The sequence below is a fragment of the Gavia stellata genome, chromosome 4, assembly GCF_030936135.1.
Source record: "Gavia stellata isolate bGavSte3 chromosome 4, bGavSte3.hap2, whole genome shotgun sequence".
Lineage (NCBI taxonomy): Eukaryota > Metazoa > Chordata > Aves > Gaviiformes > Gaviidae > Gavia > Gavia stellata.
In genome coordinates this window covers 45,282,152-45,298,498 of record NC_082597.1, presented here as the reverse complement: position 1 = coordinate 45,298,498, position 16,347 = coordinate 45,282,152, and the positions used below count along the sequence as shown (strand labels likewise).

Sequence of the window (16,347 nt, the reverse complement as noted above, 5' to 3'; positions counted from 1 at the left end):
TGGAAAGACAATCAGAAAAGATTAAGATTAACAAGCACTGAGAAACCGAAGTCAAATGGGAACAGAAAAGCTTAATACATACTTCCTATCAATTCTAAGTTAGAAAATGTCAGCACGAATGAGACAGAGTGGCTACAGCAGAGCTGATACTGAATTTGTATCAACACAGAGGAGGCGCTGACCAGTGGGAAGAAAAAAAAGAGCCAGGAGGAAAAGAGAACCTTCCCAGCAATTTAAAAAACAGAGGTGCATGGTTTTTTTTTACTAGAAGGACTTAGTGTGCTTACTGATTTAGCCATGCCTAAACTGTAATCAATTCCACAAACAAAAACAAAAGGGATCCATCTTTTTCTCAAGCCACAACACTCCTTCCATCTCTGACCCAGTATCGTCTTTGCAATGTGGTGCATTTCCCAAAATGCATGGGAGAACTGAAAGCCATGCGAAATGCACATCTGAAGGATCAAAAAAATGTTGGAGGAGAAAACACACTTCATGAAATGGGGGAGACAGTGAACAGCACTCAAGACCACAATAAACCTACGCAGTTGTAATAATTCATTTAAAGTAAAAACACCTTAGAGAATATGTGTATAATCCAGACATATGTTCTTCAACGTCTAACACACACATAAGCAGTACATAGTAATAAACAAGACATTTCTGTAAAAAGTATTTCTCAGCTAAGCAGGTACAGCCCAAATCTCTGAAGGAGAATCCTCTTCACATGGATTGCAAAGAGAAAACTCATGAAAATTCAAGACTGGAAGATGAGTATAGATGACCGTATGACTAAAATACTACAGAGGGCAACACAATCAGGGAAGCAACGTAACCCATTTTACTAAGGCATGTCATGAATCATATATGCTGAAGATGCTAAACTCTGCTAGCATGAGCAGAGATTCAATATTTTACCATTAGATTAACAAGGATTACACCAATAACTTGCTCAGTTCTGAGCACTGGCAGTCGTCAACGCTTAACTCTCTTCTCTACCTGCATCGAAACAGGGTGCTCCGAGGTAAGGTTTTCACAAATAAGCAATTTTACCACATTTACAAATAAAGGCTCATTTAAGAGACTTCTGTAATTCTAATGTTCTGTGTGACTGCCCATATAAAGGCCCAAGTAGTTTAAATCATAGTGAAACACCTTCAACAAAAAAAAAAAAAAAAGGTGGGGTGGAAGAAGAATGAGGCTGAGGAAATTTTGACTCTGCAATTACAGCACGCTCCTGGGATGTAGACACAGACTGAGGGCTCCAATGTCCCACACTGAGGAAGGGCAGGTTTCCCCCCCCATTCCTCCACATCTGAGTGGTAACATTATTGGAATACTGGGACAGAGAGGCACCAACTGCTCTTCACGGGTTTGAGAGGCTGGTTGACTCCCCCAAAGCAATTTAGCCCAAATTACTTGTCTCATTAGAAAATAAGAGTATCAAATCCTAATTTAAATTCACGTCACTCCTTTAAGTTATGTTAAATTATCATAAGATAAGAATTGCAAGAACTGTCAATGCTCCAACCTCAAGAGAAGCCAGTCATCAGGATGAGTTAGGAAAGAGCTCCTTGATTTTGACATAGGTTGGCCACACAGACAAAGAAAAAAAAACATACAATTCTGGTCTTTTTCCTTTCTCTGAAGCTAATGGTAAAGGCCACAGTACAGAATGAGACAGGCACAAACTACTGAAAGGTCAGTCTCTGCTTTGGCAATGCCCGTGGGCCCTAAAAATTTTCCTCCTTTCTCTCCTCCAATAAGCACAACCAAAAAGCTGTTCAAACTGGGTGTCCTAACATGACACTGAAGGAATGACTAATGACACGCAGTCCACATCTGCACAAGTCTGATTACTAAGCAACAAACAATGGCTGAAACAATCTTTATGTTCATACCCTTAAAGGACAGAATGCAAGTCCCCAGGTAAAAGACATGATAAATGACCATTTTTCTCCTCCTCCTCTACATGAATACCTGTTATAAGTTCAGTTATCCAGAAAATTATGCTCAGAGGACTCTAATTCAAGGCTGCAGAGCTGCAAAAGTTTCCGCAGAGTAATTCCCACTTCTGAAGAACTGTTCTGCAGAATATCAGCTTCCATAAAAAAAAATGATCCCAATCTTGACAGGATACACACGTCTTTAAAGAGCATGAACTGCATCTACAATGAGGCACCACCTGATAACCTAAACCAGTAGCCTGGACTTTGGAAGAGATCTGATCTGTTTCACCACTTTCATCTCAGCTCCAGATGCTTGGGCTCAGTAACTCCAGAACTGAATTTCTGGCACTGAAAAAATATTTTGCAAGAATTGACTCTTTTGCTACAAATTAAACAGCCATCCTTTGTTTAGTTTACCTTTCCTGCTACCTCTTGATCTGAAAATTTCACCATATTAAAGGAATGCACTGGACTGAAATGCATCATATTAAGGAATGCACTGGAGTCATCTGCACAATTTTGAATGGGGCAAAGCAGATGATTGAAGAACAAAATCTAGAATCCAATTGTCAAATGTGGGGAGATGGAGGTCTACACTGACAAGGTAATTCACCTGAAGAACAGTTCTGTAGTGGAACCCTGGAAGGATTAGCTAACGGAATTCAGTTGCAAAATCCATCTTTCTGGATACTCAAGAGAAGATTCTGCATAACGTTGCCAAGACAACACAGTGGAAACTGAAGACTGGGGACCACGTCATGCTGCTTGGAGACCACATTAATAAACTCTTCCCATGCAAGATTGTGGTAGAAAGTAATTCACTGAAATATATTACAGTGAGTACACATAATTATGATTCATATTTTTTACAGTGAATTCAATGATACAGTTGGGTTTTTTTGTAGAGTCCTGATAGAAGATCTGCATAACCATTACTCCTATGTGGAATTACATAATAATAGTATGTACTAATAAAAATATTACCAACATAGCAGCTGCATGTTTTAGAGGTAAGACATAGAGAAGGAACAAGAACAATTTTAAAAGTGATACAGTGTATTAATTAATTGTGCTACAGAACTTGGGGAATTCCTATCAGTAAATTTTATCACACTATGTCTCAGAGTATCCAAGATCTCATTACAATGTGTGCATACTGTAACCTTCTTTTTCAGCAGTCATAATGAGCAAGCACTATGTGATTTTTGTCCTAATGCCTGCTGCAGACACCCATTCCTTACTGGATAAGGCAGCTTTTTTCCATGAAAACAGAAAACATGCACCATCTTCTCATAGTTCTGCCTACTAGTAAGCTGACACTCAGGACAAAGCAGATATCTCCAGTTTGAACCTCCTACACTTTCATGTCCTCTAACTTTGATTCCCGTAGTACACGACCAAAAAAGTTGTACGGAAACATGTCTCCTGATTGAGATTTTATGCATATCAAATTTTATCACTGAATTTTCAGTTTCAGTTCTGTTTCATCTGAATTTTCCTATACATCCTCAAAGATAGAGTCTCAAAATGTCTCTATTTAGAAACATCAAGAGAAAAAAAACTCTTTACATCCTATACTTATGAAGAAACAGAAATCTGACTACTTAACTTTTTTAAAAACGTCAAAAACAATGTGGTAGAGTTTCACGTTATTTCTTTTTACTACAAAACACTGAATAGCTAACATGAAAGCAGTTGAGGATGTTTAACACAAGCTTTCAGAGCCTTCATGCTTCCACAGCTCTTCACATCCTCATTGCTGTTACCCTTTTTTAACTCCAGAATTCAAAGCTAGCTCCAAAAACAAGGTAACCCAAAGTCACATTTGTGTATTGAGGCCTCTCCCAAGGATGTGACACAGCCGGTACAACCCAAACACTGTTCAGGCTATTTCAAACAGATTTGTCAAGGTGCCCTGTAATGTACCTACCTGGAATACTGAAACAGAGCCACTGTATCATTTCCTTAAAACATAACTACAAACAGAGACAGAACAAGGTCCAAAATGTACACTCCTGTTCCCTTTCAGACAAAATATCACAAAACATATGTAAATAAAACTTACCTCTGAGTAAGAAAAGCTCTGTTTACTAAAACTGAATTTGCAATGGTTTCCTGAGGCAAGATACTTGTCTTTCTCAATTTAATATCTGCAAGACTGCAATAAAGTTATTTACATCACAGGGGTGTTAAAAGAATTAATTTGCTTGTGTTTGCACAATTACTTTGAAGATGAAAATTGCCATTTAAATGCTAAGTGTCATTTTGTATAAATAAGCAAAAATTAAACACCTGCACAAATCCAAAGCAAGATTATCCTCTCTCCATGTACAGATGAGCACAGGATCTGAAAGTACCATTCTTTCATCCATTGCCATGTCTCCAAAGAAAGCAGCAAGTGCTTATCAGTCCTTACTGCCTCAAATCCTACTTGCTGCTCATTGATTCTGTGACGTACGTTTCACAGCTTGTAAGATGTGCTTACTATACTTGTAACACAAATATTAACAATTAAAATAAGCTTTATTGATGAAGGCATATTGAAACAAATCAAAAAGTTTTAATCAAACAAGCTTTCCAGGCATAGCTGCTTTGAAGACCCCTAATGAAAGCTTTCTTCTGTTTCAAAGGACTGTTTCAACTCACAGTGATTTCATACAGTCCATAAATCTTCCAAAGACAGAATTAAAGAAAACTCAACCTACATTTCTTTGTTCATAGTGATTTATTTCTAGTTTCAATATATGGCAAAGGGACCAAGACCTTTGAAGATACCTTACTAAACCTGAAGAAGCAAGTGTTTTACACTCCCTTTTTATTTTACAATACATTGGTCAGCCTTTTGTTTCCCTTCACTCATACTCATTTCCACCTCCCAATAATGACTCAGCTGCATCTTATCTCTGCAAAGCTGATCTCTTCCCTCCTTTTCTCAGTCATAAACAACAGAATAGAAATTACCCCATCATACAAGAAACACTAATTACGCAGATACTGGATTGCCCTCCTTCTCCATCTTCTGCTTTAGCCTCAGCTGGAAAAGTCAATGACTGAGACATAACTGCATAAGTAAGACCTACAGTATTCAGGTAAAATTAAGATGCCAACATTTCTCACTGTTTTGCAATACTCTTGTTCTGTAAGAACACAGACAAATATCAAATTGGGGAATAAGTAACAATTTGCCAGATTATCAAAGGTCAAAAGCATTTTCACATCTCGAAGTTGAGTCAGAAGTTTTCAATCTCAGGCATAACAAAACAGCAATTTATAACTTCAGGTGCAATTTAATTACAAAAAAGGTAATTCATAAAATTTAATAGTTTTGTTATCTTGAATTGAATTTTGTTATAAAAAATTCTATTTTCAAAATTTATTAGCTCTACTTAAAACAGCTAATTGTCTCAACCTCTTCCTGCTAGAAGTGATTAGGGTTTTTTTATTTGTGCTTTTAGTTGTGATTTTTTTTATTTTAGAATAGTTCAGAAAATTGTTATTTCTGAATTTTTGGGTTCTCTATTCTGTCATCAGTCACTAACCTTGAATATTTCTAATATGAAGTGAAACAGCCAGTTATCTACTCTGTAAAATAGTTCACATTCAGCACCTTACAGCTTTAGCCTGGTGTACAGAAATCCAGTACTATTGGATTGAAAAGGCTTTTCCAGCACGCAAATCCACTTTCAACGATATTTCACCAAGTGACAGAAACAGTTGAATGTGACATAACTGCTTGTTTTTTCACAGTTGACGGGATATGTTTTGTATTCTGCTAAAAAAGAGGTGACTGAACAGCAGAAAGGAAGGCTGCTTTCATCTTCTGCCCTGGCTGCTGTGCTCTGGGATGCGAAGCCTTTCAGAGGGCGGAGGATCCACTTCTTCCCCCTGAGCATTTGAGCATGTTAATCTCAAGGGAAGTTCCGGAACACAGGACAGTATGTGGAGAAGCATTTCTATTTCATCTCACTTACCAGACCGGACCGTTCTCTATTTTAAAAGTTATAAAAATCTAGTTTATTAGCTTGTATTCTATTAAGCACTTTTTCCTATGCCTGGGAGGCAAGGAGGGGGTGTTGCACTTTACATGAGAAGGGCTCTGCCTTGTCAAAGGTCAGGTCAGGAGCCAGTCGAGAACTTATGGATGAAGACCAGCAGGCAGACCAAGATTCACGCTGTTGTACTTTGTATCTGCTGGAGACCTCCTGATCAGGATGAGGCCTGTAGATGAGGCCTTTTTCAAACAAATGGAAGTCTCACATTCACAGGCCTTCATCCTGATGGGGGACTTTAGCCACTCTGATACCTTCCGGAAGGGCAACATAGCAGGGCACAAGCAATCCAGATTTACACAGTGCATTGATGACAGCTTCCTGACAAAGGTGATCAAGGAGCCAATAAAGAAAGGTGCTTTGCTGGACCTCATACTTACAAACAAGGAAGAAATGGTCAGGAGCAGCCTTAGCTGTAGCGACCATGAGATGGTGAAGTTAAAGATTCTGAAAAGAGGGAGCAAGGCAAAAGCAAGACCACAGCCCTGGATTTCAGGACAGCAGACTCTAATCTCTTCAGAGATCTGCTTAGAAGAATCCCGTGGGATACATAGAGAAGAGTGTTCCAGGAGAGCTGGTTGATATTCAAGGATCACTTCCTCCGAGCTCAACAGAAGTCCCATCCTGACAAATAGGAAATCAAAGGCAGGAGGCCTGAATGGATGAACAAGGAGCTCCTGACTGAATTCAGACATAGAAAGGAAGTGTACAAGAGGTGGAAGTAGGGGCAGATGACCCAGAAGGAGTATAAAGATACCATCCAGTTGTACAGGAATGCCGTTAGGAAAGCCAAGGCTCACCTGAACTGGAATCTGGCAAAGGACATGAAGGGCAACAAGAAAGGATTCTGCAAGTAAAATCCCTAGGTAAATGGCCTAGGTTCAACAAGGCCAAGTGCCGGGTCCTGCACTTTGGCCACAACAACCCCATGCAATGCTACAGGCTTGGGGATGAGTGGCTGGAAAGCTGCCCTGCAGAAAAGGACCTGGGGCTGTTGATCGACAGCCGGCTGAATATGAGCCAGCAGTGTGCCCAGGTGGCCAAGAAGGCCAACGGCATCCTGGCCTGTATCAGAAATAGTGTGGCCAGCAGGAGCAGGGAGGTGATCGTGCCCCTGTACTCGGCTCTGGTGAGGCCGCACCTCGAATCCTGTGTTCAGTTTTGGGACCCTCACTACAAGAAGGACATTGAGGTACTGGAGCGTGTCCAGAGAAGGGCGACGAAGCTGGTGAGGGGTCTGGAGCACAAGTCTGATGAGGAGCGCCTGAGGGAAATGGGGTTGTTCAGTCTGGAGAAGAGGAGGCTGAAGGGAGACCTTATTGCTCTCTACAGTTACCTGAAAGGGGGTTGCAGAGAGGTGGGTGTTGGTTTTTCCTCCGAAGTGACTAGCGACAGGACAAGAGGAAATGGCCTCAAGTTGTGCCAGGGGAGGTTCAGGCTGGATATTAGGAAAAATTTGTTTACTGAGAGAGTGGTGAGACACTGGAACAGGCTGCCCAGGGAGGTGGTTGAGTCACCATCCCTGGAGGTGTTCAAGGAACATGTGGACGTGGCATTGTGGGACATGGTTTAGTGGGCATGGTGGTGTTGGGTTGATGGTTGGACTTGATCTTCCAGGTCTTTTCCAACCTTAGTGATTCTGTGATACATGAACAACAAAAGGAAGAATAGGGAAAACATGAGCCCACTGCTGAACAGGACAGGGGATGTGGCAGCAAAGGTCACAGAAAAGGCTGAAGTACTGAATGCCTTCTTCACTTCAGTCTTTACTGGTAAGACTGACTTTCAGGATTCCCAGACCCCTGAGACCAGAGGGAGTCTGCAGCAAGGAAGACTTACACTTGGTGGAAGAGGACCAGGTTAGGGACCACTTATACAAACTGGACATATGTAAGTCCATGGGGCCTCAAGAGTTGCACCCATGAGTGCTGAGGGAGCTGGCTGATGTCATTGCAACGCCACTCTCTATTACCTTACAAGGGTCATGGCGACTGGGAGAGGTTCTTGAAGACTGGAAGAGAGCAAATGTCAGTCCTCTCTTCAAGAAAGGCAAGAAGGAAGATCCAGAGAACTACAGGCTTGTCAGCTTCACCTCAGTCCCTGGGAAGGTGATGAAGCAACTAATGCTGGAATGCATTTCCAAACTCAGAAAGGACAAGAAGGTGATCAGGAGTAGCCAGCATGGATTTACGAAGGGGAAATCACACTTAATCAACCTGATTGCCTTCTACAATGAGGTGACTAGCTTCGTGGATGAGGAGAGAGCAATGTATGTTGTTTACCTCCACCTTAGTAAAGCTTTTGACACTGCCTGCTACAACATTCTCTGGGAAGCTGACAAAGTATGGGTTAGATAAGTGGTCAGTGAGGTAGACTGAGAACTGGCTGAACAGCCAGGCCCTGAGGGTTGTGATCAGTGGCACAAAGTCCCATCAGAGGCAAATCACTAGTGGTGTACCCCAGGGGCTGATACGGAGGCCAATACTATTCAATTTCTTCATTAATTACCTGGACAATGGGAAACAGTGTGCCCTCAGCAAGTTTACAGATGATGTAAAACTAGGAGGAGTGGCTGATATATCTGATGGGTGTGCTGCCTTTCAGAGGCATTTCAGCAGGCTGGAGAAACAGGTCAACAGGACAAGTTCAACAAAGGGAAGTGCAAAGTCCAGCATCTGGGGACGAATAACCTCAGGCACCACCACACACTGGGGACCAGCCAGCTGGAAAGAGAAGGATCTGCAGAGAACGACCTTAGGATCCAGGGGGAGAGCAAGGTGACCATGAGGTACCAATGCATCCTCACAGCAAAGAATTTGTTGTCAGCAGGTTGAGGGAGATGATCCTTCCTCTCCCCTCAGCACTGGTAGGGCCACATCTGGAGGGCCCAGTTCTGGGTTCCCCAGAAGAAGAGATGGAGCTACTGGAGAGAATCCAGTGAACAGCCAGGAAAAGTGACATCTTTTATATGGACAGAGGCTGAGAGAGCTAGGAATGTTCAGTCCAGAGAAGGCTGAGGGGAGATCTTATCAATGTGTATAAATAATGGATGGGAGGGAATAAAGAATGAAGACTTCTCAGTGGTGCCCACTGACTGGACAAGAGGCAATAGGCACAAACTAAAACACGGGAAATTCCAGCTGAGCAGAAGAAAAAACGTTTTTACTGTGAGGGCAGTCAAACATGGGCACAGGCTGCCCAGAAAGGTTGGGGAAGCCCCATCCATAGAGATATTCAAAACTGGACAGGATCCTGGGCAACTCTCTCTAGGTGACCCTGCTTGAGCAGGGGGTTTGAACTAGATGACCTCAGGAAGTCCTCATCAACCCCAATGATTCTGTGATCCTTCCTTCCTTCTTTCTCCTTATCCCTTAAAATTCAGTCCTCTGATAGGAACTCCGACTTGGTAAATATTTTCCTTCAGCCTGAATGCCTTGCTTACATTCAACAGCACACATTTCTACAGAAATTACTCAGAAATAAAAATGGGTCTTCATTCTAATCAAATTACTAAATGCTTTCAAACACAGTATTTGAAATGGCCTTAGCTCATTAAGTCGTGCTACAATTTCATTTAAGAGCATGTCATGAATATAAAAGTAAAGAAACATACTATACTCTGAGCGGTGCTCGCGGTTGTCTTTGAAAAGTCTCTCAAACACAGTCTTACCTCTACACATTATGAGTACAATTACATCCACATGCTTGTTTATGATCTCTCATTGATACCTGAGATACATCTGAATGAACACAGTAACGTTAAACCTTTGCACTAAATATACGTCAAAGCTATAGGCAATTTTATATATATATATATGTGCACAGACACAGACAGATAAAAAACACACACAAAATTACATACAGTAATATTGCTTACTGCCAGTTCAGTAGTTAGTCAAAGACTACCTGTTTGATCTTTTAATCTTTTTCAGTTAATTGCTCATTCTGCATCACTAAGGCCTGTTCTTGCCTATAGACATTAGGACCATAGTGAATTGAGCAAAATATAGGTCTTGTCCCTCGTATTTATCAATTAATTAGCATATTAAATCAAGATTAAATAAAAAATGACACTACTATCTTCCAGCTACATTTGATCATGCCTTAATCCAGAATTCAACTGGGATTTTTGCAAAGTTACACATAGATTGGTACTCTGATTCCTTCAATGCAGTCTACATACCCAATCCTCCTCCAGTGAAATAAATGGGAGAAATTCCAAAATAATCAGTAGAAGTTGGATGAGATCCATACAGAACGATATTAAAGACCAAGGAGTCTACTCTGTGCTGCAGATTGTTGGGGTTTTTTAATTACACAAAACATAGGTGCAAAAAACTTAACTTAAACCTGAAAGCTTCCCTAAATACCAAATTTTCCATCACAAAACAGTCACACATGCAAACAATATAAAAATACGCCTGGAAAAAATACTGATGCAAACTTTTTTTTTTTTTTAAACACAGGTATCAGAAAATACCTTATTTTTCTATATAGCTTTTAAAAATGCTGTGTTTTAAATATATCCTGAAGTCACTTTTCAGACCACTTCCAAAAACATTCTTCTGCTTGAATTTTTATTTTCACACTTCGTCCTGCCTATTGAAATGTTCCTGGAAAGAGAAACCAGTTCTACCTGTAGACTCAGGAAACAAGTCTGAAAACATCTCCTCCCCATGTTTTACAAATGGTATTTTAAAACACTCACCCGTTTGCCACCAGTGGTCCAAGACAGGTACCTTGAAGACCCTTTTTGACCATTCTAGCGTGTCCACATCACAGTGTTCACCAGCTACAAATAACGTTCTGAACCTTTAAATAAAAATTAAAAATGTATGTATCTTGTTTTCCTTTCCCTATCCAGATCAAGATAATAAAGTCAACAAATATCTCTGGTCGGTGTCCCAGATAAAGAGAAAAGGGGAGAGGAAGGACTTTTACTCTTTGTATGCTCCTTCCTATTAAGTAACAATTAGAATCTTAGCAATATTAATTTATGCTACTGAATACATCATGTAAAAGAAGCTTTATTTTCTGAATGCAAAGACCTTGGGAGACCAGAGGCAAGCAACTGTCAACAGAAGTAAAAAATAATTAAATGCTCTGTACACAGGAACTAGGTAGATATCCATTAGGCAAACGTAAGAATGAAATACCAAAAAAGGGTCAGAAAGAGATCTCAGAAAAATTAGTAAAGAAATAAACAGAACTAAAAAGAAATACCTATAGCATAACTCTTAGTTTTAAGTTGTTAATAAACAGGTTTTAGTAGGCATTTGGAAATGAATTTTGGGGAAACAATGGGACATAAAGCTATTTTCCTGTGGAGAGGCAGACTATATATACATAAATTAAAAAAAAAAGTAATCCTACTACATAATGCCAATCAGAACAACATTCAGCAGCCTCGTGTTCCTGATAGCAGTACTAGACTTCAGCTCATTTGACTGGACATTCTGCAGCCAACTTTGGCAGAGAAGAGATGCAACACCTGGCAGTCCTGACAGATGTGATCTGCATGTTCATATCATGAAATTAGGTAGTGCTATATAACTGGGTATTAAACCCACACAGAGACTTTAACTTCAGAATCTTTTATCAGATGTTTAGTCCCACTTTATTGCCCTTCATTAAGCATTACAAATTCACTTCACACCCTGTTTAGAATGATAAGTCCTCTATGTCAACAGTAGCTTTCTTAAACATGACTATGAGAACTCACAAGCTAGACATTACTGTACATTACTGCATGCTGCTAAGGTTTTGATCTTTCTAACTCTTGCACTGTAACTTTATTCATGACATAGCAGATTTTTTGCACTTATTTCCTAACGAGCAATTTAAAACCCTGTTAAATTGCATATGGTGCAGCGTCACCTTGTGTACCATGTGCTGTTCTGAGCCCCACAATATAAGAAGGATGTGAAGGTCCTTGAATGTGTCCAGAGGAAGGCAACAAAGCTGGTGAAAGGGCTGGAAGGCATGTCCTATGAGACGTGGCTAAGGACTCTGGGTTTGTCTAGCTTGGAGAAAAGGAGTCTGAGGGAGACCTCATTGCTCTCTCCAGCTTTCTGAGGAGCGGAAGCAGAGAGGGAGGTGCTGATCTCTTCTCCCTGGTATCCAGTGACAGGATGTGTGGAAATGGTTCAAAGCTGCACCAGGGGAGGTTTGGACTGGACATTAGGAAGCATTTGTTTACCGAGAGCATGGTCAAACACTGGAACCGGCTTCCTAGAGAGGTGGTCGATGCCCCATGCCTGTCAATATTTAAGAGGCATTTGGACAATGCCTTTAATAACATGCTTTAACTTTTGGTCAGCCCTGAAGTGGTCAGGCAGTTGGACTAGATGATTGCTGTAGGTCCCTTCCAGCTGAAATAGTCTATTCTAAAGTCATGGTTACACATGACACTGGCCAGACACCATCATCTAATAAGATAATAAAGAGAAGAATCATTTACAATCTTGCCTCCACAACTCCAACAAAGAAATAAGGAATTATCTTCAGGTAGCACAGAATGTTTAATTCAGGTTCATGATGTACAAATGAAAATGAACGGCCAACTATACTCAGATGAACTCCTGATTTATATTCAATACTTTGTCATTAGTACATGCCTAGTTTATAGTCTGTGCTGTGACAGCATGGTTTCTGTTGACAGCAATGCATGGTATTTATCTTACTCAGCTCTTATTATCCAAAAAATTGTTCTATGCTGAACTAGTTCTCTAGGCTTCTTCCACAGTCCCCAACAACTTTAGAGAGTAATTTGTCTTTAAAAGACTCAAAAGGGTAAGGTTTATTTTTTACAGAACAAAAACAAAATGGAAAACAAAATGAAACAAAATCCAAGGCCCTAGAGCAACACAAACTAACACGTGACTAAGCTACAGCATAGAGACTTTGTTAAGTTACTGTTAGCAATAGACACAGCTATTAAGTTATTGCATTATAACTTAGAAGGGATGTTCCTGCATCTCAGAAAAAGGAAATCAGGAATGTCTGAAAGTTTTGGACATTGTTATTTTGCTGCACACTTAAACATGTTCCTATTTAAGCAACATTTTGAAACAGAAATCATCTATTTGGGAAAAAAAAATCTAAACCAGAGGGAAATTTAAGACATAACATTTCTGGTTTCATTGTACAGATAAATCACAATGGAAAACTGCACCTCCTTCCCCAGAAGGCTGGTGTAGCAATCTGAAACACTTCAGCCATGTCAATGTCTGTTTGTAACCAGCAGGTGCAATCCTGCCACAAGGAATAACGTGCATACTGAATGCAGAGCTGCCACGCACATGCCCTATTGCTACAGGCCAAAGAACTTGCTTCCCTTCTGTAGCATCCACACAGGGTGGGCTCATGCCTTCCCTCTCCCAAATCCTCCCTACTTGGTGTATGACCAAAGACAGCACTTTCATTTTACTCAGAGATGCAATTTAAAACTTCAAAGGGTTGAGGGAAGAGAGGAAAGATAAGAAGGAAACACAGATTCAGATTCCACATCAGAAGAACTCTGTTTACCAGCAAATAACCTCTTTCTTTCTTCAAGTGAAAGTGCACAGGTATACTCAAAGTGACTAAACATTTCACGAACAGCCTGCCACGCTAACAGAAACTACAGAGACACTCTACCAAGTACTGCATCAATTCTCAAGGCTTCTGAGATGGCAGAATGCCTCATTAAGACATGAACGGAGCTTCATGTGACCCAACAACACACCCTGGGATTAAAAATACTTCTCAAAAATCTCCCCTTGTTAGGATTGCAGCATGCTCTACCACAGCCAGATCAATGTCAGTGACATTTTGTCATCTCTAGGAACCTAGAGATTGACGTCTCAATAGCAAAGGCTTCTTACCTAGAGACCACAGACTTCCCATAGCAAGGCTGCCTAAGCCAAAAATCACACTTTAAGTATTCACACCCCATTTCTCTCCAGAGGATAGGCACATCCTGCTAGTATAAAAGGCAGCCTCTCACAGTGTAAGAACTAGCGACCTGCTTGCTGTGCAGATGCAAGGCAGGAGAACATACAGATTAAAGCTACATCTGGAAACAACGTAAGTAAAACATGGGATGAAACATCATGAAGTGCAATAAGCCATGCGCCCTAAAATTGAAAAGCATTTTTTTCAGTGATATTTGGCCTAGATGTCAAAAATGTGATGAGTTTATTGTCTTTTAGATCCATTTACAGATCCATAGTTAGACTATAAGAAAAGAAACTTCCACAAGCAAAAGTTATTGGGAACTCTAATCACCAAGGTAGGGACCCTGCAGCACTTAAATATAATGAACTGAGAATGGTCTTTCTGTGAATTAAGCAGAAGTAACAATCATAGAGGTAGCCATAATAATAATTTTGATATATGAAAATCAACTTACAGCACATCTAGTTAGGAACTTATGAACGTCAGAATATCTTGAAAAATGTTACCATGATGCAACTTCCTTAACTTCAGAACAGCATTTCAACCAATCCTCCTTTCTAACACCCCAAGATTGGTTGGAATTAGTTCTTTCTTGGAATAGAAGGCAGGGGGTCAAATGTATAAGCAGCTTTCACATCAAACAAGCATAGTTTTCTGTACTCATAAATATACAACATCATTTTGGTAAACTACTTTCTGAACACATCTCCCACATTAGAAGATAATGATTATAATGAGTGTGACCCCAATCAATTATCTTGCACCTGAATGCTTTTTATTGTAAAGCACAAGCCATTGCTGATAATTACAGTTAATAGCTAACTGGAAGTTATAACACAGATAAAAGTTTATTATAGAAGAGAACAAAATACTGTGTAAGTAAAAAGCAGAAATACGTTTTTATGAAAAGTTTTTTAAGACTCATGCTTACATGCAGGGCACTCCTGTTAAGCACTGCTCAATTCACATTACATGGAACGCTCTGTAATTAGGCATGTTAAACACAACATTTCAGCTATGATGTAAAAATTCAATTTATGAATTCATTAACTTTATAAGCTGCTGAAAAACTCTGTTAAGTGTCCTTGTTTTAAAAATAGGGCTATTAAAACACCAAGAACTTAAAAGACTTGACGAAAAAGTTAAGACATATGTTATCCCCAAGCCAAAACCAGAATTCCTCTCTTCTGAATTGCCAGCTTTTATACTCAGATTTAATAATCTGCAGGCTCAAGAGCAACCTTAGGTTGTGGGAAGGAGAGGGATTCTCTCTTTGGAAAATTTACAGCACAAAACCATCAAAAAGAATACCAGAGCAAAGTGCCACAAGCCTAATAAAGCATAAGAACTATGGAATTATTTTCTCCTATCAAGCAGTATAGCAAGAGAGAGACGGCAATGGTTATAAAATGTCCCACTCTGAACAATTTTTTAACAGTCCACTTAAAACTTCAAAGCACGTCAATGCACCTGTTATTGCAATCATCTATCCCTGCAACACAGCTGATGGGGAAGAAAGATCTTAAAACCTCTCTGTTAAATAAATATGCCCTAAGCTGTTGTCTGAAAAACTACATTCCTAACATAAAATTCAGTGCAATCAATCTTTTAGGCCCCATTCAGGAGTCCAGCAGAGTGGAACTGAAGTATCACCTGATACAGGGGACAGATCAAGGTCCCTAATGGCCCTGACGCAATCTAAATTGTACATTTACATTGTAATTGTACAATCTAAGCATGTACATTTTGGTCACTCCAAGCACAAAAGAAACCACATCTCCAAACCATCTCCCAAAAGCAGGAGTATGCTGCACTTTTCCAGATTAAAAGATGACAGAAGTGTTTTTAATTCTGGGATGCATACACCAGTTTTTTCTGGCAAAGAAAAACTCTATCATGTTAAATAAGCTTTTTTTTTTTTCCTGAAAAGGCAGCAAGGAATGTTCATTTGCACTTCTTAACATAAACTGGAAATAAAGAACTCTTACTAATTCTTAATGTACCTGGAAACTGCAGACACCTAAACATATAAAAAAAGTAAATAATATTTTCAGGTCTTCTGATTTTTCTCCATTGATGTGTGTGTTTGTTTTCTTCCCTGAATAGATTGTACCTTGGTCAGGAGGATCCAAGCACTGGAGGTTTGGGTCACAGAGTCAGAGAGACACAGAACACAACTGTAGCTCAGCTCTTTCTCACAGTGTGGGTGAAGGGGAGCTCCAAAAAGGCTCTTCATGAACACAGCTCAGGACTCTTAACAGGAATGGCCATACATGATCTACAGCAGTACAGAGGAGGAGGTAGCAGGCAGAACTGCATAACATACTTCAATTGTCCTAAATTCTGGGTCTTAATCACTAGCAGCATGTGTGAGACATCAATTACATGACAAAGTCTTTCATTCTAACAGT

At 40.0% G+C, this 16,347-nt stretch overlaps 1 protein-coding gene across 1 annotated transcript in view; it reads right to left on the bottom strand.

Moving 5' to 3' along the window:
• The window catches only part of ACSS3 (acyl-CoA synthetase short chain family member 3), a 90,426-nt gene that overhangs the window by 27,173 nt on the left and 46,906 nt on the right, over positions 1-16,347 (bottom strand). Inside the window, exon 9 of the mRNA XM_059816622.1 lies at positions 10,707-10,810. Coding sequence (XP_059672605.1) covers positions 10,707-10,810 — 104 coding nt within the window. The remainder of the gene's footprint in view (positions 1-10,706; positions 10,811-16,347) is intronic.